The 25,231-nt window shown below is 37.4% G+C and overlaps 1 protein-coding gene and 1 long non-coding RNA gene across 2 annotated transcripts; both read right to left on the reverse strand.

Moving 5' to 3' along the window:
* Positions 1-357: 357 nt before the first annotated feature.
* On the reverse strand, positions 358-14,863 carry LOC116259529 (rRNA (cytosine-C(5))-methyltransferase NOP2C-like). The gene is made up of 9 exons (XM_031637389.2): positions 14,783-14,863; positions 14,621-14,707; positions 13,745-13,835; positions 10,751-10,953; positions 10,425-10,649; positions 3,044-3,175; positions 2,010-2,077; positions 1,840-1,901; positions 358-488 (listed from the first exon to the last, which is right to left on the reverse strand). The coding sequence occupies exons 1-9, from the start codon at positions 14,861-14,863 to the stop codon at positions 358-360; spliced, it is 1,080 nt and encodes a 359-aa protein (XP_031493249.2).
* Positions 14,864-15,826: 963 nt separating this feature from the next.
* LOC126410327 (uncharacterized) lies at positions 15,827-19,642 on the reverse strand. The gene is made up of 3 exons (XR_007574138.1): positions 19,235-19,642; positions 19,067-19,121; positions 15,827-15,886 (listed from the first exon to the last, which is right to left on the reverse strand). It is a non-coding gene; the product is annotated as an uncharacterized LOC126410327 (long non-coding RNA).
* Between the last annotated feature and the right edge of the window lie 5,589 nt (positions 19,643-25,231).

The following is a 25,231-nucleotide window of genomic DNA, read 5'->3' on the forward strand; positions in this document are numbered from 1 at the left end:
AGTAAGGTAAGGAGAAAACTCCAAAATTTACAGATCACTATGCTATTGCTATTCTGCCCACGACACAGTCCCTCTTCATTATCTTGCCTATACCTTATTGACATCCTCATGTTTTTTATGTTCTTATCGGTTGTGACACTTATATACAAGCTCAGTTCACGCTCTTTACTGAATCGTTGATAGTTTAAATGCTGCAGGGACGATGAACAATTAAATGTTAAATTTACTTCAGAGCTGTCCAATCTCAAAAACTAGTAAAGAAGCCATATGTAATAGAAGAAAATGACTGAACTACTGATTAATCTAAATTTACATGGAATTACAATAAAAGGATTCGAATACGTTCATGGACTAATTTTACATAATGGACTCGCCCTTGGCAATAAATAGCCCACTTGTTCGGGATGTGCAGGGATCAAATCTTATTGTCCTTGGAATCCTTCCACTCCTGCAAGGCCAACCCTTTGCAGCACGAATATCTTGCAGCTCTAATTAAGTCAAAACAGAGAAAAATAAAAGAAATCAGTTACAGTATCTCTTTTTACAACAATTAGCATCTGGATTCTTCTGACCAGATTTCAGGACATACATGATAATAAAAAGCCAAGCAGCAAATTTTCCAGTAAATTTTTTCCTCCGTTGCCCATCGCATTCCTCTATATGACTTTTCTTTTTCTGCCAAAGTGCCAGCAGGATCTACTGTACTAAAGTGCAAGTAGCGTTGGTGTGAAAGCATAGCATTTCAATTTGAATCCACCCAACCCAATTGAGAAGAACCAAACTTAACAGACACTTTCCTCTGGTGGGAATGCACTCCAAGTAATGGGTACCTTGCGGGGACCCCAACCCACCTACTCAGGTCTTGTGTGGATATACATGAGGAAGGGGTGCTCCTAGGTATGAAGGGGTGAATTTGTAGCAAAAGTGCATTCCTCATCAAGTCATTTGGGAGTTGCAGACATGCTTGTATAAATTCGGTCGACAGCTACAAGGAAAAGAGAAAGAAAGGAAACTGTGCCCAACCATTATGCTGCTCAATTTCTAACATCATTCCCAGCTTAACTAAAACTAAATTGCAACTACATGTGCGCCAATTTTTTTTTTTTAACAGTTGCAAATTATGATCAAATTTGCAGTTGGCTATTATCGTACAAAAATCTAGACTATAAAGTATTTTAACCATTGTCACATATATAGTGGATGGGTATTATAGGGCGACGAATTTCTCAGGTATAATATGGTAAAGTTGTATATCTTGGGGATATCTTGGCAAAGTTTTAAAAAATTTAAAACTTTTAAAAAATCCTGAAAATTTAAAAAAAAAATAAAATTAATAAAAATACGAATGCAAAAAAAAAACGTATAATACTCATTTTTCATGTTTTTTATATTCTAGCTTTTAAAAAAAAGACACGTGTTATTGCCGTTTTATACGGCTGACTTATTTTTTGTGTATTTAACACGTCTTTTTTTATTTTAACTTCACTCTTCCTTGTGACAAATGCACGACTTATATTGCTTGACAATTCTATTTATGAGGCTTTAATTAGTTACAATTGTTCAGTGTCATACTATGTTTTATTTTGCACTCGATATTTCCTTGCTGTGTAACCTTTTCAACAATAATTTTTCAATTTTCAGGTTTTCTATATCTTTTCTCTGAACGTTTTATCTTTTCTAAAATTGTGAAAAAGTAAATTATGTTTTTACACGGTATACTCTTCCATGGTAGGTATCACATGAAAAACAAAAAGGTATTACAGAAATATTCATCAAAGAACTAAAGAACTGCAACTAAGATTTCCTAAAGGATATCTTGGATAGCGTTATTACCAGCACCAGCAGAAGGATTGTTTGAAAGAAACTGCTCAACCACATCTTCATTTTGAGCAACAGTCAAGCTGTTCAAGGCAGCAGTCGTCAACTACTATAGGATTAAATTCCCCACAAAAGGCCTATAACATGAAATTAAAAAAAAATGCATTGATGTCCCAAGTATAGATATTTACCTGCATGTGCTATACACAAGTGACCCTCCAACTTTAAGCAATCTGAAACCATTAGTAAGAAGCTGTAACTGCACAGAGTTTTAAGAAAAATCATTCATGTAGCATTTAGATCAAATAGATCTGCGGAAAGGTTGAAGCAACCAGAAAAGAGAGAAAAAGGGGAATAAAATGATGCAATGAGAAAAGGATTAACAACTTCAACCAAAAAATAGGAAGAACAATAACCAAAACAGAAAAACTAAAATTTTAAAGAGTGCTCCTTTTCCTGAAAGGCAAGTATCTAAAAATTAAGTCAAGTTTCATAACGTCTAAAAATAATCAGTTGTTGTTAGACATCTAAATACAGATGCACAGAAAATGGTGTGGTGCTCCATGCTTCCTGATTTTAACCTTTTAGGAGAAGACATTGATCTACAGTAAAATGTCTTCATAATCCTGATTACTACCACGTTGCTCCTAGTTGCTTGATACGAAAAACAGTTTGAAGCACTTTTCGTAGAAGTGCCTCCTAGCTGTTGTACTTCCTATTTTACCAGGTCATATAACGGATTATAGCCTTGCTGCCCAGAATCGTACCCAAGAGAATAACTCTTCCATTTTCGGTCATGGTCATACAAGTATAAACATCCACTACATTATTTCTTTAGAGTTTAAACTTTAAACTAATCGAAGTTGACAATTACATTTTAAAAAAGGAAACTTCAAATAATTAAAATGCAAAATGGATAGCACCGCAAGTTCATATTTCTCTTTTCTGTACTGACAGGCAAGGGCCACGCAAACTCGTGAAGAGGGTTGGATTTGCCAATCAGATCAGTAACAAATGGGAACCAATATCTCCTCATAACTCAGGAATACCTAGTGGGGCTGTTCTTAAGGCTCACATGTCTTTTCTAAAGCAATTCAGCATCAGTAATTTGAAAACATAAATAAGGATCATAGGAATGTTAATTCAGCAGGTGAAAACCTGTAACTAAAATATGATCAATTTAAAATCTCTAGATAGATACGGCTAGGGATTCAACATATTTTGCCTGGAGTCGAGTCAATGAACCAATTCTTTCTGCATCCAACAGTCTTCTTTGAAGAGTGTCCCATCCCCAATCTTCAAACTTGAGGATGTGCTTAACAGACCCATCATGTGTACACTCAGCATCAACCAAGACCTAACAAATGAATAGAAACACAGAAAAAATTGTTGAAGTCGAGGTAGTTTTTAGAATATTAAAGAACTTGACAGTTCTTTAATTATTTTTACAAAACTTTTCATTTACATTGTAATTTTGTTTTTACCCTAATTCTCCCTTAAGTAAGGGTTAGGGTACGTGATGAATGATAAGTTGGATGTGTTTTCTTCTCTCTCCTTCTCTCATGACAACATGGTATCAGAGCCAGCGGCGTGATCACTTCAGGCTGTCGGCGACTGGCAGATTTCCGGCGATCTCCTCTCTGGTGACTGTCAGGTTTCTAACCCCCAAACTCTCTCTTCCTCTCTCTTCGGTTGATGGGCAGAGACTGAATCTCCCTCTCTCGTTCTTCCCCCTCTCTCGTCTCTACATCTCCTTTATCAACTCCTTCTTCTTCTTCCTTCTATTTCTCGTTGGAGGGTGGAATCTGATCTTGCGTATGTTGAACGCGTGATCAGATCCACTAGTGGAACATGGTGTGGCTGCTGGGATCCTGTCGTTGCTGCTGATCAGAAATTGCTTGTTGTTGTTTATGGTTGTGGATAGCTGCTGCTGATCGGGGAGATGGTTTATTGACGTTGCTAATTGTGGAACAGCAAGATGTGGACTTGTTGTTTGAGAGTTGAGGTTGAGAACAGAAAAAGAAGCGGCAGTCTTCGTCTGTAAGTTTGTTTTTTCAGCAGTAATTATTGTCCAAGTTTCCTACTATTCAGAGACATGAAGGAAGTGTCACTGCTACCTGCTTTGAATGCATGTTAACAGCATCTAGACGTTAAAATCTGTGACTGGATTTTTCTGCCTGCACGTTCATCTTTTTTCAGCAGTCTATATTAAGTGTGCAGAGATTTTATATTAAGTGTACAAAGATTCTTTTCTTTGATCTTCACTATGGAGCAGAGGGATAGTATTGTTGATACACAAGGAGAATATAAAGTCTCTGGGAATCTTCTTTCATTTGGGTCTACCGTGAAGTTAGATGGCTCAAATTATGAAATCTGGTGTCGCGTATTTATGATGTCTGTTAAGGGGCATAGAAAGAAACATGTTATTGAGGAGAAAGAACCCCTAACTAAGACCGGAAAATATTCTACATGGGAGGAAGATAACAATATTGTGATGTCATGGATTATGAATAGTGTGCAGGCACACATCACTCCTACGATTGCTTATTATACCTCTGCCAAGCATATGTGGGAATTTCAGAAGCAAACTTACTCCCATGATAAGAATATGAGCAAAGTCTTGCAGGTTGAAGAAGAACTTCTTAAACTCCAACAAGGTGACTCAAATCTGGCCCAATACTTTGCGTCAGTCAAATCAGCCTATGAGAGGCTCAAAGCCCTACGTCCCCCGTGTCAATCATGCTAGTCAATCATGCTACAAAACCCACCTTGAGCAGCACATGGTGGTGAAATTTTTAGCTAGGTTATCTCCTGATTTTGCAGTGGCCAAAGCCCGAATGTTGACTGGGACTGAAATTCCAGACCTTGTTGAGGCCTATAATAGGCTAAGTCGTCTGGTGGTGACTCTATCTCCCTCTTCAACCGATGCACCTTCTTCAGCATTAGCTGTCCCAGGAGGTCGTGGGCAGTCCTTAGCCATCTCAGGAAGCCGAGGACCGACCTTCAATAGAGGGAGAGGAGGTCGTAGTTCAGGAGGTGGATGTGGTAGATTTCAATGCACGTTCTGTGGAAGACTTGGTCATCTAGAAGATAGATGTTGGAATAAACATGGTCACCCTATGATCCGAGACTCCGAGTCATCACAGATCAAGAACTCGTCTCATATCCCAAAAGCTTCACATGTTGAAGATGACCATACAGAATCAAATGTAGAAAATGTCACTGTTAGTATGAGTAAATCAGAGTATGAACAATTTCTGGCTCAGAAAGCTTCGTCTTCTTCCTTGGCGTCTACAGTTGTGGGTGATTCTGCTCTTTCCACCACTATGCAGAACTGAGATCCAGGTATGTCATGGATTATTGATTCTGGAGCCTCCAAACACTTTTGCAGTAGACCAAACTTATTCACCGTGCTTCACCATTTTCCTCAACCTAGACAGGTGAAGCTTGCAGATGGGAGATTCTCTCCTATTATCGGTTGGGGCAGTGTGAAAATTTCTGATTGTTTAACTGTGAATAACGTGTTGTTTGCTCCTGATTTTCCCACTCATCTTCTCTCAGTTAAAGGGCTAACTCATGATTTGAACTGTAGAGTCATTTTTTATCCTGGTTCGTGTTGGTTTTAGGACTTGCGGACTGGGAGGATGATTGGTGGAGGCCATGAATGAGGGGGAGTCTATTTCCTGTCTGAGGCCATGGACATAGCTGCTACATCAGTTCCATCCAAACGTACCAGTCTCCAGTGGCATCTTAGACTTGGGCATCCATCTGTGTCAAAACTTCGTTGCTTGTTTCCTCAGTTTTCCATGTCAGAGTCACTCCAGTGTGAAGCTTGTCAACTTGGAAAACACACTAGGAGTAGTTTTCCTTCGAGTCTAAGTCCTTCGAGTCATAGTATGTTTGATTTACTTCATGTCGATGTGTGGGGGCCTAGCCGTACTGCTAGCCGGTCTAAATTTTGGTATTATTTGGTCGTTGTTGATGATTTCTCTCGTGCTAGTTGGGTTTTCCTTTTGAAGGAACGTTCTGCAGCTATATGTATCCTTCAAAATCTTATTATTGAAATAAAGACTCAATTTGGAGTTTCTGTTAAGTTTGTTCGCACTGACAATGCTCTTGAATTCAAATCGTCCAATCTTTTGTAATTTTACTCAAAACATGGAATTGTTACTCAATTCACCTATCCACATACCTTGCAACAGAATGGTATTGCAGAGCGAAAGCATCGACATTTGTTGGAAGTTGCTCGTACTCTTATGATACAGAGCCATGTACCATCTTACTTTTGGGGGGATGCGATCCTAACTGCTTGTTACCTCATTAATCGCCTACCATCTTCATCTATACTTAACAAAATTTCAGTTCAAATGCTGTACCCGGATCGTCCATTGTTTCAAACTCCACCTCGTGTGTTTGGATGCACATGCTTCGTTCATATCCTTGGACCAAAGCGAGATAAACTTGTTGCCCAAGCCCGAAAATGTATCTTCATTGGTTATCCCAAGAACCAACGAGGCTATAAATGCTTTGACCCTCTCACCCAGAAAGAGTATGTCAGTGCGGATGTCACATTCTTTGAGTCCCGTCCATATTTCCCACAACCATCAACCTCTTGTCCTGAGAGTCTCCCTCAATGCCCTTTGCCAATCCCACCTTTCCCGCTTATGTCCCTTTCGAGTTCATCACCACCCCGAAGTCGTTTTTCGGATCCTCCATTAGTCTACTCTCGCCGACAGGGTCTCTCACATGGCTCTCCTCCATCATCCTCTCCTGAGGTAAGTGTACCTGATTCCTCACCTCCGATTATCTCTGACTCGCAGGATCTTCCTATTGCCTTGCGGAAGGGTAAACGTCAATGCACCATTTATCCCATTTCACAGTTTGTGACGTCTGAATATGTAAGTGACAAGGTGCGACAATTCATTCATGCTCTGTCTACTTATACTACTCCGACATGTCATCAACAAGCATTACTAGAGCCTAATTGGCGCCAGGCTATGGAAGAGGAAATACATACTTTACAGGAATGCCACACATGGGACCTTATTGCTCCTCCTTCTGGTTGTGATATTGTTGGATCCAAATGGGTATTCACTATCAAATACCATATAAAGCTCGGCTGGTCGCAAAAAGGGTATACTCAGACCTATGGTATTGATTTTTTTGACACATTCTCACCAGGGGCTCGGCTAGGTACCATTTGCCTCTTGATTTCTCTTGCAGTTCACTAAGACTGGCAGATGCATCAATTGGATGTCAAAAATGCATTCTTGTATGGTGATATTGAAGAGACAGTTTATATGCAATAACCACTTGGCTTCGAGGTTCAGGGGGAGTGTGGGAAGGTGTGCAAATTGCGAAAGGCCATATATGGACTGAAACAAAGTCCCCGTGCATGGTTTCATAAACTATCTGATATTGCCTCACAGAGTGGATTCCAAAGGTCACCTCTTGATCATTCAATGTTTGTTAAGAAGGGAGAGTTGGGTATGGTTATCTTGGCAGTATATGTTGATGATATTATATTGATCGGCAACTATAAACAAGGTATATCTGAGACCAAAGAATTTCTTCAAAATCATTTTGTCACAAAAGATCTTGGACACTTGAGGTATTTTCTTGGAATAGAAGTGGCTCGTGGTAAAGAAGGAATAGTTCTCTCTCAAAAAAAGTACATTTTAGACTTATTGCAAGAAACTGGAATGTTGGGGGCAAAACCTGCCACATTCCCATGAATCCACGATTGCACCTACATGATGAGCAGTCAGAACTTGTAGAGTCCAAGACGTATAGATCCTTAATTGGAAAGCTTCTTTATGTGACAGTTACAAGACCAGATATTAGTTTTGCAGTGGGAAAGTTGAGTCAATTTATGGAGAAACCGATGAAGATTCATTGGGAAGTTGCATTGATAATACTCAAATACTTAAAGTCTTCTCCTAGTAAAGGACTACTATTCAAGAAAGGGAAAACCTTAGATGTCCAAGCCTATAGTGATGCAGACTATGTAGGATCTATTGAAGATAGAAAATCTACCACTGGATTTTGTGTTTTTGTAGGAGGGAATCTTATATCTTGGAGGAGCAAAAAACAGAATGTGGTCTCATGGTCTAGTGCTGAGTCAGAATATAGGGTCATGGCCCAAATGGCAGCAGAATTAACATGGGTTAAATCCATGCTTGAAAGCCTTGACATTCTAGTTCAACTATCTATGACAATGCTTTGTGATAACAGGGCTGCCACTTATATTGCAAATAACTCAGTCTTTCACGAAAGAACTAAACACATTGAAGTTGATTGTCATTACATTCGTGACTTAGTTCAAGGAGGAGTGATTTCTACAACTCACGTGGTCTCTGAAGAACAAACTGCTGATATCTTTACTAAGGCTCCTGCAATTAGAGAATTTTCAAAGTGTTGTAACAAGCTGAGCATGAAAGATATCTATGCTCCAGCTTGAGGGGGAGTGTTGAAGTTGAGGTAGTTTTTAGAATATTAAAGAACTTGACAGTTCTTTAATTATTTTCACAAAACTTTTCGTTTACATTGTAATTTTGTTTTTACCCTAATTCTCCCTTAAGTAAGGGTTAGGGTACATGATGAATGATAAGTTGGACGTGTTTTCTTCTCTCTCCTTCTCTCACGACAACAAAAATAAATACGTACAATGATGATAAAGGACAGAGATAGAAGAACATAGAACATAAGTCACCTAAAATTCTTCATTCTAGCAACCGTGATAAGGCAACTCACAGCTAGCCTAAAGGTATAATGCTACTGCTATTCAGCAAGAATAGAAAGACAAGTACTAAATTACACAAACACCACAAAATACTAGTCCAACAGAGGTAGCAAAGCTATTCTTGTCCCTCTAGAGAATTAACAGCATCGATTCAAAGCATTATTGCACCCCTGAAGTAAATGTTCATGAACTTCATGCATTATTCAACAAAACAATTGTTCACCCTGAATATATAGACACCCAGATCTTTTTCACCTTATGAAAGTAGATTTCAAACAAAACCCTAATTTTCATATGATGGCCATAGGGATGTCAATATGTGATCCAAGCCTACATCGTGCAACAGAAACACATAATTTCAGGTTCAATCAATAGTGAAAATTCAATTAAAGCCAAAAATCAATCTGAGAACCACTGAATGCAACTTAGTTGGTAACGGGCTTGGTGAATGTGTCACAACAAACATACAGCAGCACTTTTGCATTGCTTTTAGTATCCAAATCTAAATCAGGCTGAACCTCAATACCTACAATGTATATCCAATAAAGCAAGTATCTAATAAAATAACACAAACATATGCCCCCATTGAACGTGAGAAGCTGCTACTGAGTTCCTTAGGCTTAAACTAATAAAAAGAACTTCTAATTTTCATCTGAAATGGATTCAGGGTGCAGGTGACACTTCTTGAGAAAGCTTGGGTGTAGGTGCAGCAATGATATGTTTGTGCATGTGTTTTTTGTGTGTGTGTGTGAGAGAGGGAGAGAGTTAAAAGAAAAAAGAAGCTTTTTGAAAATTGTAAAATAATCCTCTTCATGTAAATTGTAATAAAAAGATAACTTCAAAAGTAAAAGCATAAAATGTCAAAAAGAAACTTTTCATAAACTGTAAAATGATTCATTTTTTGGATCTTTTCTTTGTGTCTCCCTCCACTGATGGTCGAACCATGCAGCCACTACTCCTCCTGCTGCAGATGGGTTCCCTTCTTCTTCCTTTTTCTCCTTCTCCTTCCTCCTTACTACTCCACTTTCTCCTTTCTCCACTACGTTAACACTGTACTTCTTTATATGGTTGGCTATGAACTTTTCCATGTTGACACTATAGCCACAAATATCTTTCTCGGGCTTTTATTGGCGAGGCTTTTCTCATGTATTTATCCACAAAGTTTTTTTTAAGGAAAATTTCTAGAAAATCTCGGATTTTTTTAAAAAATTAAAAAATCAAAATGTTCAGTAAAACACAAGAAATGAAAAACTAATAAATATTGTATTGCATTTAGGAGGTCATGTTAAATACTTAAAACAAGAGGAAATAACACAATGAAACAAAAGTTGAAAAAAATAAAAAACAGAAAGTGAAAGAAAAAAAATAAATGCAAAAATCGTGAAAAAATCGTGATAAATTGTTATAAAATTATTTTAACCTTTTTTCAAAAAATCGCAATATTTCCCCTTTTTTATCGTTTCTTTTGTTTTTTTCGTTAATATCGTGAAATTTTCAAAAGTATCGCAATATTTGTGGGCATGGTTGACACTCCACATGGTGTCCTTCTAGAATTCTATTTTTTGGAAGTTCTCTCAAAAGTGAGATATCTTTAAAGCTTTTAGTTCACCAGTTTATAGGAAACATGCTGCCAGTAGAGATCTTGAATACAAAAAGATGCATTTTCCTTAGAATGGAAAAAGAATCATGCATGGCAACTTGTTTTACGAGTTCTACATAAGGTGGGTATTTTACTAATATCAGAGGCATCTTAAGTGCTTCATCTAAACAATTGACAATTGAGTGAACTGTGAAGCGAGAGGGATACAAAAAACCGATACCGAAATGACATGGTATTTCCAGATGACCATGGAGGATAGCATACCTTGTCATATCCACCATTATTAGCCTCTTCTTTTCCAGTTTGAAACAGCTTCTCCTTTCTTAGTCCAATTACTCCAGAATGCTTTCCATAGAAGATCAATTCACATGTATTTGCTTTCGATAGTCTATTAGTGTGTTTAGATTTTCTTCTTTCACTCCAAGGTACTCTAGATGACCATTCCTGATAAACATCTTTCTTTCCTCTATAATCACCATTTTCTGACTCCTAGACATAGTAAGTTAACATGTAAAGGGAAAGACATATACAGCAAAGGCATGATATCTTTAGCTGAATGCGTATTAAACCCTACAATTTTTCTCCTTTACCATCACTGGTTGGTTCTCTGTGCAAGTTCCCAAAGGCAAGAGGGAAAAGGTTGTTCCATCTGCTACAAAAAGCCTACAACGACCCCCCAATGCATATTTTTGCAACATTGTCCTGCATGCAGCCAGACGGCTTTTTGCAATGTCTACTCCAGTTAGCGAACCTGAGCTGCCAAGAAGTTCGGCAAGCATGCATAACTTCGCACCTGATATAGAGAAAATATGGCAATCAGATGCTGGCCTGGAGCTCAAGCAAAAAATGTAAAAAACATGCCTTCAACGGTTTGATCATGCTTAATTATGCAGATTTAAATGGATGAATGTCAATGCAAGTTACAAAAATGTGCAATGTAGTTGAGAGAAAATCTGCTAAACACAATGCAGACGGTGTCTGGAGAAAGTTAGTGATAACACACTTCATATGCAAAGAAAACAGCTTAAGATATTGTCCAAGTCCATGTAATAGACTCTTTAAGAAGGTTATCACACCCATGTACCACTTGCACCAGGTTCTGGTATGGATGTAGGTGCAGCAAATTCAGTGGTCAAGAGATTTCAGGCTCAATCAACTATAGATACATATCAGACTCAACTTTAACACAAGTATAGCGTAGTCATTTGAGTCATAACTCCATAGGTTCATTAATTTGTTCTGATACACAGTCTATATGTTATCTTTTGCTATATATTAGTCTTCATTTTGCTCTCGATGTTAAAACCTTTAGTACTATAATTCTTTCTTTGATTTTCTAATGAATTGATAATTTCATGCTTACAACTGGTGTCCCGATTGAAGTAATCTAATCATGCTTGTACTCATTGTTACTGAACAACAACTATTACTTTATTTTGCACTATAGCTTATGAGCATAATTCTTCTTATTTAGTTAGTTTGTGGGGCTTTCTTCGAAGTACAGTTCACCAAAACAAAGGTAAGTGAACGTAGTTGCAAGCTTGATAATGACCAACCATTAGTTACTATGGTAGATCAGAAAATTTTCAACTCATGTCTTCCTATTTTCCACGTGATTGAACTGCTGCTCATTTTGCTTCCCTTAAAGTTGCCAGTTTCCTTTCTCTTCAATGTCAACCACAATTAGACATCAATATGTTAATTTGGCTTTTGGCATATATCCTTCATGGTGCCAGTAGAGCTTCCACATGCAGATGAACCTTGAACAGGTCTGAAAGTCATAACTGCTTAAGCTTTGAGCTTGCACTGGCTGTGCATTGAAGAACTTAAAGTATAGTTTTTATTGACAAGTTGCTTTGGCCTTTAGAATCCACCATGCACTACATGATCACAATTCAGTACTCCACTTTGATCCATGTTTACGCCAACAAATAACAATACGTTTAAGATGAAAAATTGACAAATTTCTCACCCTTCCATTAATGTATGACCAAAGCTGATGAAAAATAGCTAGATATAATTAGCTCTTTTAACTCGTCTAAAAGAGAACCAATAATTTTAGAAAGGCCAATGCACTTTGTTTTTTTAGGGTTCTTTTCATAGTAAAATTCTTTGAGGAACAAGAAACTATATACTTGTACAAGTTACAACTATACCAGACATCCTACAGTGCATTTGTTTTCATTTGAAGTCTGCAGCACAGAATAACATTGATCTGATAGCTTCCTGCATCACTTTAGACAAACAGTTTTTGTTTACCAATTATCATGTATTGATACTTCTTATGATTCGTGGACTTGTGTGGTTAAGAAAGCCCTGTTATTGGCAGGCAGGCCTTTTTTTCAGATCTTTGATCCATCGATAGATTAAAACTGTAACTACTATAAAAATGCAATAAATCAATCACTAGACAACTATGAGAAAATAAAATACATCAAATTATTAGTTGTTCTAATTCACAATTGCATAAAAGATTTGATGTTGTTATACACTATAATAGTTTTATCAAATCTTACATAATATATGAACTTTCTCTCATCATGCCAAATTTCTGGCTATTTTCAATGAGGATGATCCATCTTCATCTCACCATGGATGACTTCTGGCAATATTTTGTGCAATTAATCTAGTATGAGTTTGTGCCTTTCTTTTATTATCTTCTATAGAGCATTACATAATAGTTGATGGGATAACACACTTACTTAAACTAAAACTTAATATCATGAGGAAAGAATAATGTATCACATTAAGTACTTGTGTATTAGAAGTTGCTACAGATTTATTATTTGTAGCTTTTCTGTTAGAACATATTTGGGCTAGCTTCATGGATGCAAATTTCATTTGGTTTATATGCAAAACAATTCATAATCCTGTTCCTCTTTGTTAGATATGCACTTTAACATGATTAAGATGTTCAAACCATTGTCGCTATTTTTTTTTGGTGATATATTTCTCAGGCAGGAAAATTCAGAGAAATTAAAAATTAAAAGTAAAAACTAAAAGGTAAAAACTAGTAATAGAACTACCAAAATCAAAATTTTGTATTCTTACAAAAAACATGATAAAAATCCAAAACAGGTAATGTTAAGACAAACTACGAAAAGATTAAGATATATTAAAGAAAATTATTATTGAAAAAACAATAAATTTGAATTTTACTCCTTTTTTTCAAAATCATTTAAATTTTGTAGGTTATTTATAACATGGACAGATGCACTCTTTAGATTGTCAAGTTTTAAACTTAATTAACTGCAGGTCCTCATAGCATATATTTTCATTTACTGTGCCTTCTCATATCTAATGTCTTTTACTCTAGCAAATGCTTTTCAACAATTAACTTTTTACTGAATTTTATATTTTTTATCCTTTTTAAAATTTTCAAAGAAAAAAATGTTTTTTTACCACATATTACATACTGTTATAATCTTCCTTTGCACTGAACACGTATAACTTATTACACTTTGTAACATATTGTGAAAATCAGCTTTGCAGAAATTGAAAAAGGAGAATTGATGGGGAGCAACAAATCTTTGAAGAAACATAAAAATAGTAGAATGGAATCGTCATATAACAAAATAAATTACCTGGAGTAGCACAAAGATCAAGAATGTGATCCCCTGGCAAAACATTTAATGCCGTGACAGCAGCTCCAGATGCAGCATCAATTCCATATATCTAAATTGAATCAATAGAATCTACTTAGTAACATATATTAAAAAAAGAAATATTAAAATCAATATGGTAAATGCAGTAGTTATAATATAAATATGTGTGAGTGTTTGTGTACGTGTACGTGTGTGTTTTCTAACCACGGTATGGGACAACACAAGACACGCCCCTGAAAGTAGATTACACTCTTTATATTGCAATGTAATTATACATTACATGGTACCTTATGCTCTTGGTGCACTTCAAAAGTTGCCAAATGTTATACTCTTTAGTCTTTAGTTTCTTAAATGATTATGGCTCAGCCTCTACCCATTTTTATGAGTATTACATAAGAAGCAGCTGCATTTTAGAGGGAAAAACATCCATCCGGGGACAATTTGGTGTTGAAACTAGAGGGACATCATGCATGCCATAAATAGGCAAAAGTAGACCAAGAAGTTGACATGTGTGGCTTTTCTAACTGAATTCTTGTGCATTTGATGGTTTATTACTTTATGCAATTCAATGTTTCTTGATACCCATATTATTATTTCATTTTTAGCTAGTATGATTTTTCCAGCATTAACTTCTTTAGTATTTTCTGATTTTGTTATCTTGGGATTTTGAAATCCTTTTATTTTTTAAAAGTGCACATTTTTTACAATATGTTACAACTTACGATGTGTTCTTTAACATATCTTAATTTGAGCAGAATCAGTACAAACTATAGTACACATATCTCTCGCAGTCCTCTTACGAAAAATAAGGGGTTGAATTTCAGAAGTTACGGAATTGACAATCTAAGTTTTGACTTGGTTGTCCTCAAGAAACCAAGTGTCCCAAGCAGCAATAGTCTCAACAGGTTCAACCTTCCTCCCATTAACATACGCAATCCTGCCCTGACCAGCAATCCCCATAATAATCGCAACAGACCATTAGAGGTAATTTTCTTTGGTCAGACGAATAGTGGTAACCTGAACAGGAATGTTTTCAGTTCTAGCAGCCCCAACCTCACTATGACCAGTATTTATAGTAGAAGAAGATGAATCTGCCATCCCAAAGCAATGATATAACCACCAACAACAAGGAGAGATGCCTGTGACACCCAGGCGCAACAACAACAACACAACAATAGTAGCGGAGGATAAAACAATAAGAGATTACTTGCTGAAACAAGGAAGTTCGCTGCTGAGACTAGACAAAGCAGTAGGGCTGGCACCCAATAGGGTTGAGTGATGTTCCAGGCAATGGGAACTCAGGCAATGAAGGCAATGAAGTCAAATTTCAATGTCCAAATTTGACACATATTTTAACATAGATGTAGTTATAATACAATTTTTTCTTGATTTTTTCACAAGTAACAAAGTTTTTAATATATTGTGCAATTATTTATGTCAGACATAATATTGATATTTTTAATATTAAATACAAAAAAGTTTGTATATAAAAAAATTATAAAAGGTCTGTTTCCTTGTGTCTTGTTTTGGAAAAGAATAAAAGTGAACCCAAAAATCAAGTATCGATTGTACATTAGGGCATCCTTGTATCATCAAGCTCAACGATAGACGTTGAAAGCAGCAATTTTCCAGTATTATAATATGTTGTGAGTTTTCAATTTTATTTATGTATCCAAAGTTTTGTTAGAAATGCTGAATGAATTAAAATTTTAAATTTTGAGATATAAAACAGTTTTTTTGTTTATATGGATGAATTTTTTTAAATTTCCATTAGTTCTATTTGGAAAATAGGGTATAGATGTTCATTCCACTCAAATCAGCAAATAGATGCCAACCAAACACTAGTCAAAGTATTCCAAAAGGGTTGGTACAACAGGATGACAAGGGGCTAGCAGGTGACCACTCTCCGCTTTGAATTCACGAGAGACAACTTTTTATGTTGCAAACAAATGATCACCAATGCGCAAGTTGAAGTGCAACAATCCTTCTTTGAATAATGTTGTCATCATGGCACTAAAGAATATTACTAACAATAGGTACCAGTGTCAAGTGGCGACCTTCTTTGTCCTCCACCTCAAACTTTTTAGCACCATCTCCCTCCATGGTCTGATTTTCTTGGTCCTGCCATCCATTTCTAATAGGGATGTCAATATATCAAATTTGAATCGAATTTCCAATTGAACCGATCAAAAAAAATTGGACATGAGAAAAAAAAATATCCGATTAAGAAATTTGATGAGATTCGGATTTAAGAAATGACATCCAATTAGTTTTTGATTTGGATATACATAAATATCCGATCAGATTCGCGATTTCGAAACAGATTTATTTTTAGACAAATGTCATTATCTAATTCTCTTACATTTTGAAAATTGGCAAAATTTTTCAACATTCAGATTCATATTCATATATGAATATAAAAATCATATTCAGATTAGATTCGGTTTGTAAAAATGGATTTCGGATTTGGATATGACCTTTGTTTATTGGTATTTAAATCTGGAAATGTGAATATTCAAAAAGAGAATATGAACAAGGGTATATCTGATCCTTATCTAATTGGTTGACATCCCTACTTTCCATGTCCAAAGTATCTTTGGACAACTTCACAAACCAAAGGCTCTATATTCAACATCATAGTATTTATTTGCTTATGTTAGAAGCGAGACTCATCAATTGAGTTCCTTTTTGGGTTGAGTTTGAAGAAATCTGTCATGGGTGTAGAAATTTTTTCACAAAGTGCAAGACACCATGGCAATTCCTTGCACTTTTTTTTCACAAAATACAAAGAATATATGTATCCACTAGAAAATATCACTACCCAGGTGAGAACCAACTTTCTTGCACCCCCCCCCCCCCCCAAAATTGAACATCCAAAAAAAATATAAATAGTCAAAAGTACATTTGCTTTAGATATAATTCATTGACATACCTAATTTGAACCTGGCAGTGTTCAAGGGCTTTTTTAGAGAAATCTCTTGCATGATGTATGTATTTCAAATAAAGCTACCTAAGTAAATTGTGTACCTTATAGTCCCAACATTCATTCTCAGTCATTCATGTCCAGGAAAAGCTATATTTCTTTGAATGTTGAAGTGTTTTCATGGGTATCCCATTGTTAATTAGTTACCTGCATTAAGTAGTCCACCAATTCTTTAGTTGTACTAATGGTCAAAGCTAATGAAGCAAACTATGAATTTGAACAACTTATCATCCTCGAGACATGTCACCAACAGCTTTCAAAAGTTTGAGACATACTTTCTATGGTTCAGTTTGATTATCACGGACCTGAGATCCATAGTATTCAAGTCTCTTGGTTCAGTTTGATTATCACGGACCTGAGATTCGTAGTATTCAAGTCTCACCTTCTCCTCCTCAATCTGATTTCAAATCCATGTTTTTTACATTAAAGTGTGGATTCAAATTCCATGCTTGGGGTCGATGATGAAATCCATAGTCTGATATAACTGTGATTTTTGGCTATCATTGTTTTGAGATTCCCTCAAATCTAAGATCCGTGGGGAATAAAACACAGCCTAACTTTGCCCCTCTAAATAAGAGGAGCTTTCACGAGTCAAAAATAGATGTTTGATGACATAGATTGAGCTCAAAGCACATATCGTTTTTTGTCATCAAGGGTTTTGATTCGGTAGTAGGTAGATGTGAGTAGAGCTGGACATCAGTTGTACTTCACCCTAAGCGTGGCCAAATTGTAATAAAATATGCATAAAAATGTTATATAACATATAAAAATAGAATATAACAAATAAATATAATTATTTATAACAAAAACTATTTATTTTAAATAAAATAAAAATTTTAAATAAGTTATAGAGTCCTTCGCAGGGCCTGGTTCTGAGTTGGGTAGGGTACCAAGGTACATGTCTCAATTTATTAATTCTGAAAGCATAATACCTTGTTTGCTTAGTAATACAAATTCCTTAAAAATTAAACATTTTGATTCTAAAGTTTCTAGATTCTAGGAACAATGAAGATTTCCTATAGGATTCATCACTGCACTAAGACTACGCCTGGTGCGGGCACGTAAAAGCCATGGTGGATTTAAGTAGATCCAATTCTGCCTCGGGTCCATAGTGGATCTAATTATAGCCCCCGACTCCAGTAAAGATCGACATTTCCATCGATATAATCCCTATTACACTCGAAGCTGCGCGGGGCACTTATTTGGCATCAACAGGCCGCGAATGGGATGGATAGTAAGCAGTCAGAAGCGATTGCAAGCAATGTATTAGGTCGAACCCTGTTTGGCCGGAAAAGAGGGGTTTTCCGGCCAACATTCCTCTTTCTTTCTCCCTCAATTTCGTCGGATGCCCGACATTTCTCTCTCTCTCTCTCTCTCTCTCTCTCTATGGATCTTGGCTGTAGAGGCAGTTGGAAGCAGGATTTACATCTGCGACATGGGGGTCGAAGGGGTTGAGATTGGAATGGAGGATTTCTTTTTAAATCTGTTTGGTGTATAAATACCTTCTGACAATGGGTTAACCCATCATGAATGAACAATCCTCATGACAGCTTTTCGATCGTCAAATTTCGGAGGCATCTCCTGGTAAAGCCTTACTCAACAATACCAGGGTCTTCACCATAGCCCATGGCAATGACCTATCTATCTATGTCGACAGTAAAAGTAGTTGGCAGAGATGAATCTTGTAGGGACTGTTTATGCGAATAGCAAAGGTTTGTGACCTAATGTATTCCATTAAAAAATTCCAAACGTCACTGAGGTCTCATTTGAATGCCACAGACGAAAGTCTGTGGATATCCATGGCTAAAAATCCATGGACAAAAACATTCTGGCCGTGCATAATTTGCATGGACGTTTGTCTTTGGTAAGCTCCTCCTCCGTTTGATAAATCACACATAAGATTCTGGGGGAAAAACTTAACTGTTGTTTCCCACCGCTCTAATAATATTCCTATTGGATAGTTGGACACAACCGGCTGCGTACAGAAAAGGCATGCAAAAAGTTTTTGACATCCTTCTCTAAAAAATTGTATGCAAAAGGCAAAATAGGTATGTGATATAATCACCACAAAGCATGATATAGTCATAAAAAGCATATTAAACACAAAAGGCATCTTAGCATATGCACGTCAAGCTGTAAATGCAAACAAAATCTATTCCATCTTACGTTGATCATCACCAAGCTGAGAAAGTACATTAATCTGTAGAAAACGAGAAACCAAAACTTCCCAGAGGACAGGGAATCAACAAAAGACAGAGATACAACAATCGGATAGATGGATTCAGCAGAGCTGAATAGAGGAAAAGTCAAATAGAGACCTGTGATGATGATCTTCCCACCAGTTCAACGGATAATGTCAGAAAGGAGAATGGCCTGCTGGTAGTCGATTGGCAAAAGAACAAAGGAAATCCGTAAAATGGTGAAGAAGGTACAACAATACATACGCATGACACCGAAACCCAGGTGGAGAGACATGCACAGACTACCTGGGAAGTAGATTTCTGGTGTCGGTGGATACTCTTGAGAGGCAGTGGTGGGGGTTTACTTCAGCTTGTTTTTGCAGAGGTCTGCTGAAACAGTATCTGCGGAAAAAAGAAAAAAGAAAAAAAAGAAACAGAGAAACAAAGAGGCGTTCAGTACCTGGAATGCAGACAGAGTGCAGTGATACAGCTGGACGAGCGGCGGAGGTAGTCGGAGCGCTGCTAGTGCTTCGTGTGAAGAGGAGAAAAGCTCAGAGAGAGAGAGTGTGTGAGAGAAGAAGGCCAAGTCTGCTAAAGAAAATCCCCAGAGCAAGAAAAAGATGTGAACATTACTTGCAATGCAGATTGCAGGCAATGGTGGAGCAGGGTGAGCGAAACCGGTGCTAGCTCACTTCCTGCAGCGGTGGAAGGAGGGCTGATGCTGCGAGTGGGTGTGATTTGAAGACGAGATAAGAGAAAGAGAGAGAGGAGAAGATGGAAAAGAAGCCCATTTATGGATAAACGTTGGTGTTGATGAACATCCGCAGAAACCCGTCTCGATCTCGAACTGAAGCTGTTTGTGCAGGCTGGTTATCAGCACAAGCCTTTTGTGCAGGCCTGCCACAGAACATTTTAGGATTCTACAGATGGGCAGCCAACGACTTCACTTACGTCCTAAAAGGCATCACTACCCTACTGCCTTTTCAATCAGTTGTACCTCAAAGGTTGCTATAGTGCACTTGAATGCCGCATCAGTTTAAAACTCGAAAGGCATAACTGCCCCACTGTTACCAAAAGGTACATGGTGTGTGTGTTGGTGCACTAAAAGGAGACGACTTCAAGTAAGACGAAAAAACGTGTTTTATTCAAAAAACACAAAAAAAATCGTAAAAAACGAGTCAGTCGTTAAACATGGAAAAAATGTGTTTTCAGAAAGAAAATGCAAAAATAAATCAAATGTGAATTATTAACATTTTACTATCTTTTTTGAGTTTTTTATGTTTTTTCATGTTATTTTCATGTTTTCGTTTTTTTTGCATTTTTCACGTATTTTCACATTTTGTCATTACTAGATTTTTGTTTTCATATTTTATTTTTAGTTTTTTAGCTTTTTTAAAATTGGATGGAGTTTTTTCGAGAAAAACGACTTTGCCATAATAAACTCCGAAAAAACTCGCCATTTTATACTTGAAAACTATAGTCTAGTGCGTTCCAGAGGGAAGGGTGCCGGAAAACAATATCATACTTGAGATCGCTCATTGGCTTCAGTCATATACAAATCGTGCTTCGCCTTTGCTAAACGAAGCCTTTCGACCAACAACTTAAGGTATAAGACCTTCCATAATTTAATCGACATTCGTGCGTGAAATTGAAGTCCTTCCATGTGCCATATTGAGAGTGTGCACACGAAAGGACGATCGGTGATACAATCGCATTTTATCGGCCTCAATTGTTCATGCAATCGCGTCCAACATTTTTCTAAGACATGCAACCTTAAGGTCTTGTTGTGGAAGTTGTGCGTGATGGCACAATTGGAATCCTTACAACTTCTTGCTTGAGGAATGCGTACATGAAAGCACGATCAATCATACAATTGCACTTCATCGGCCTCAATCGAACATGAAATTGTTCTTAATCTTTTCCGGCAACATGCAGCCATAGGGTTTTGCTCTATGAAGCAGTGTGTGATTGCTTGTCACACTTTATTGCTCATGTGCACAAGTAAGGCTACCTGCTCAACCTTCATGTACACTATTTGAATTCTTTATGGCACCACGATGAACCATTGACTGGTTTCATCTATAGCATAACAACAAGAATGTTTTCCACACTAAACAGTTGTATTTCATGTCACTGTTGGACAAGAACCCAGTGTATGAAAATCGTCTGCCCTTTAGTATGGTGCGTCCCTAGAAAAAAAGGTACTAGAAAATAGTGTTGGACTTGATATCATTCTTCATTGGCTTGAATCAGACATAAAATAATGTTTCGTCTTTGCTAAACAATGTATTTCAACCAACAGTTCAAAGTATAAGATTTTCAACCACTTGATCGACATATGAGCATGAAATTGGAGCCCCTCCATCTGTTGGCTCGAGAAATGTGCACATGAAAGCATGATCGGTCATACACTCGCACTTCATCAGCCGCAACCGAACACGCAATTGCCCCTAACGTTTTGAGAGACATGCAACCATACAGATTTGTTTGTGAAGCTGTGTGTGATTGCACAATTGGAGTCCCTCCTTCTGTCGGTTTGAAGATCTCCTTCTGTCGGTTTGAAGAGTGCACGCACAAAAGCACAATCGATCATACAATCGCACTTCATCGACCTCAATTGCACATCCAATCGCCCCTAATGTTCCCCAAAACATGCAATGCAATCATAAGGTTTTGTTGTACGAAGCTGAGCACGATCGCTTGTATGTTGTTTTTCTTTACACTTTCATGCTCATAAGCACAAGTGAGGCCACTTGATCAAACTTCATGTATACCATTTGAGTTCTAAATGGCACCACGATGAGCCATTGACTAGTTTCATCCACATCATAACGACAATGATGTTTTCTACACTAACCAGTTGTATTCCATGTTACTATTGGATAGGAACCCGATGTATGAACAGTGTGTGCCCTTTAGTATGGTGTGTCCCGAGAGAGAAGGGCATCGAAAAATAGTGTAAAACTTCAGATCGCTCTTCATCGGCTTCAACCAAACACAAAATTGTATTTTGCCTTTGCTAACCTTAATTCTGCTCGAGCTTCATGTATACTGTTTAAGTTGTACATGGGTCAATCACTGATTTCATCTGCAACACAAGAACGATGATGTTTCCCACACTAACCGGTTGTATTTCATCTCACCGTTGGAAAGAACCTGGTCTACAAACATTGTCTATCTTTTAGTATGGTGCATCACAAGAGGGAAGGGAGTAAGAAAACAGTGTCAAACTTCAGATCGCTCTTCATCGGCTTTAATAAGATACAATATCATGTTTCACTAGACTACTCAAGGTATAAGGCCTTCCACCATTTGATCGAAATTTGAGCATGCAGCTGCATTCTTTCCATCTATCGGCTTAATAAGTGTACACACGTGAGCGTGATCGGTCATTCAATCACACTTCATCAGCCTCAATCAAACATGCAATCACCCCCAACGTTTTTCAAAGACATGCAACCATAAAGTTTTGCTGTGTGAAGCTGTGCATGATCTCACAATTGGAGTCTTTCCATCTGTCTGCTTGAGAAGCACACAAACAAAAGCATGATCGATTAGGCAATCACATTTCATCAGCTTCAATTGTTAAGACTGACTATCCAACCATTGATGCTAATTATGTCAAGACCTATTGTCCAGCCGTTGCAAATCATCCAACCATTGAAGAGACCTGTTGTCCAGGCATTGCAAATAAAACTGCAGCTCTAGATCGGCAACCAGCCTTCTCAATACGTAATTACATAAATACAACGTCTGCAGTTACATGAAAGTCTTTCCAAATTGAATCATTTCCAATTTATATCATTGAATGTATATATAGCAAGTATATCCTTGTTACCATAACATACATTTGTATCATATGAATGAATGTCAATATAAATGGATAATATCCCCACACGTTAAGGGTGTGGAAAGAGGTTTATTTCCTTCATTTGTTGAGTAGCTAATATGGTATCAAAGTCATCTCTCTAAGAGAGCTTGTGATTTCATCTGGCTCATACCTAAACTAGTTCATTCTGTCATTCTGCTGTAGTTTTGCAAAAGACGTGTTTAGAGTTGCTGAACAAAAGAAAAAAAAAACCGATTGACCAGATATACACCGGCATCGTCAAATTCAGTCACAGCAGCTATTGAGCAGGCTCTCATCAGGTCTCCAGGTGTCTGGAGATTTTTGGTGCACATTTTCAAGTCTCCATGTGTCTCGAGATTGTTGCTGCACATTTTCAAGATTTTTTTGAAGATTGCTTGAGAAAGCACTTCATCTTTTGAAAATCTGCTTGTCGTTCTGGAGCCTCTGCAACTGTCGGTAGAAGATTACCAGCCCATATTCCTTCTTCTGATACAAAATTGAGACTTCCAGAAGTCTCTGGTGATTCGTTCTACTATTTATCTGTCTTCTATTTATAAAAGCTCGATTGATCGGTTATTACTCTACCCGAAACGGTGGAGTTCGACTGAGACACCCAACAACAATTTGCTCCTTTGCTACAAGTCAGGAAACACGTGCAATTTTCTCTTATTTATCCATGGCCTCTCTAGCAGCTGCTGCCTCCAGCTTGGTGTCTATCATGCTGAACAAACACAAATGTCTTCTCTAGCGAGGTCAGATCCAAACGGGAATGCGCTTTCAAGGACTCATGAAATATGTCAATGGATCACTAACTGCCCCATTACAATACATAGAAGCAGCAAACCGAGTTGAAGAAAATCCAGCGTATGAATCTTGGCATCGCTCAGATCAGCTAGCCTTGAGCTGGATAATGGCGGCGGTTTCCAAACAGGTGCTTGGACAAATTCTTCATGTTGAGATTGCTCACAAAGTGTGGGTCGAATTGGAAAGATTTTATGGTACGCACACTCGTCTCCGCATCATGAACCTAAAGAAGGAATTGAACTTTATCAAAAAGGACGGCGGTGACATGGTTTCTTACTTGGACCATGTGAAATCTCTTGCCAATACTCTCGCCGCCGCTAGTCATCCAATATCAACACTAGATTTAATCCAAATTACGTTGAATGGGCTTCCAGAAGAATATGAAAGCCTAGTCGCGTATGTAACCACCAGTGCCACCGTTGAAAAGATCACTTTCAATGGTTTATATGATTTGTTGCTAAACCAATAAAAGAGAATTCAAATTCTCAAGTCGAAAAGATATGTATCCTCTACATCTGACAATACACAAGTTACTTTTATAACCTATAGGGGACGAGGGAGAAGTACTTATCGTGGAAGAAGTGGAGGTCGTTTCCAAAACGAAGGACGATCAGTCCAAAAGTATACTCTGAATGTTGATCATTTTCAAAATCAAGGATGACCAGTCCAAAATTATCCTCCTAATGCCGATAATAATGGTGAACAAAGCAAAACAAAATCAAGTGTTGAATGTCAATACTGTGGAAGGAACGGACACATTGCAAGGAATTTCTAGGATATTTCTAAAGCTTTTTCCACCATGACACTTGAAGAAGTCAAAGATGAAGCATGGTACCCTCAGAGCAACAAATCATGTCACCATGGATGATTCCCAAATGACCGAAAAACAAGTCTACCAAGGAGGCGAAGGTGTAATTGTAGGCAATGACTCTTCTATTCTAGTTTCTCATGTTGGGAATATGGTGATTCAATCTAATGAGCAAGATCTTAAACTCAGTCGAGTTCTTCATGCACCGCATATTACCAAAAACTTGCTATCAGTAAGTCAATTTACATTAGAAAACAACTACATTTTTTAGATCACTTCGTTTGAATTCTATGTGAAAGATGTTCGAAAAGGCAAGGTGTTGGCTCAAGGGACGAGGACACGGACATGACTATATGAGATTAAGCCACCAAGAAGAAAGTGTTATTAGCTGAAAAAAGCCAACGACCTGTGTCTTTTGACATATGGCACCAACGATTGGAACATGCAAACAAAAGATCAATTGGAATTCTCCACTCAAAAGGATTGATTCATTTTTCAAATAAAGAAGATAGAGTTTATAAAGGATGCCTTATTGGAAAAACTCACAAATTTCCTTTCAAACCTGCCTTGCACAAGTCAACTCATCCTCTAGAGTTACTTCATGTTGATGTCTGGGTCCATTTCCATGTGAGTCAAGGGAAAACTTTAGTTATTATTTGATTTTGGTAGATGATTACTCTCATTTTGTTTGGTTGTTTTCTCTCAAGCATAAGTCTGATGTGTTCAAAATGTTTGTCGACTTCAAATCCATTGTTGAGAACCAGTTGCAAGAAAAAATTAAAATTCTCCAATCGGATAATGGAGGAGAATTCATTAGCACCTAATTTCAATCCTTTCTAGC

The sequence above is a fragment of the Nymphaea colorata genome, chromosome 8 (assembly GCF_008831285.2).
Source record: "Nymphaea colorata isolate Beijing-Zhang1983 chromosome 8, ASM883128v2, whole genome shotgun sequence".
Classification (NCBI taxonomy): Eukaryota; Viridiplantae; Streptophyta; class Magnoliopsida; order Nymphaeales; family Nymphaeaceae; genus Nymphaea; species Nymphaea colorata.

Coding starts and splice junctions, on each gene's coding strand:
- LOC116259529 (XM_031637389.2), bottom strand. CDS start 14,863: ATGGCAGATTCATCTTCTTCTACTATAAATACTGGTCATAGTGAGGTT. Junction 14,708..14,782: donor CTGAAAACATTCCTGTTCAG/GTTACCACTATT, acceptor ATTGCTGGTCAG/GGCAGGATTGCGTATGTTAA. Junction 10,954..13,744: donor TGATCTTTGTGCTACTCCAG/GTAATTTATTTT, acceptor TCTCTATATCAG/GTGCGAAGTTATGCATGCTT.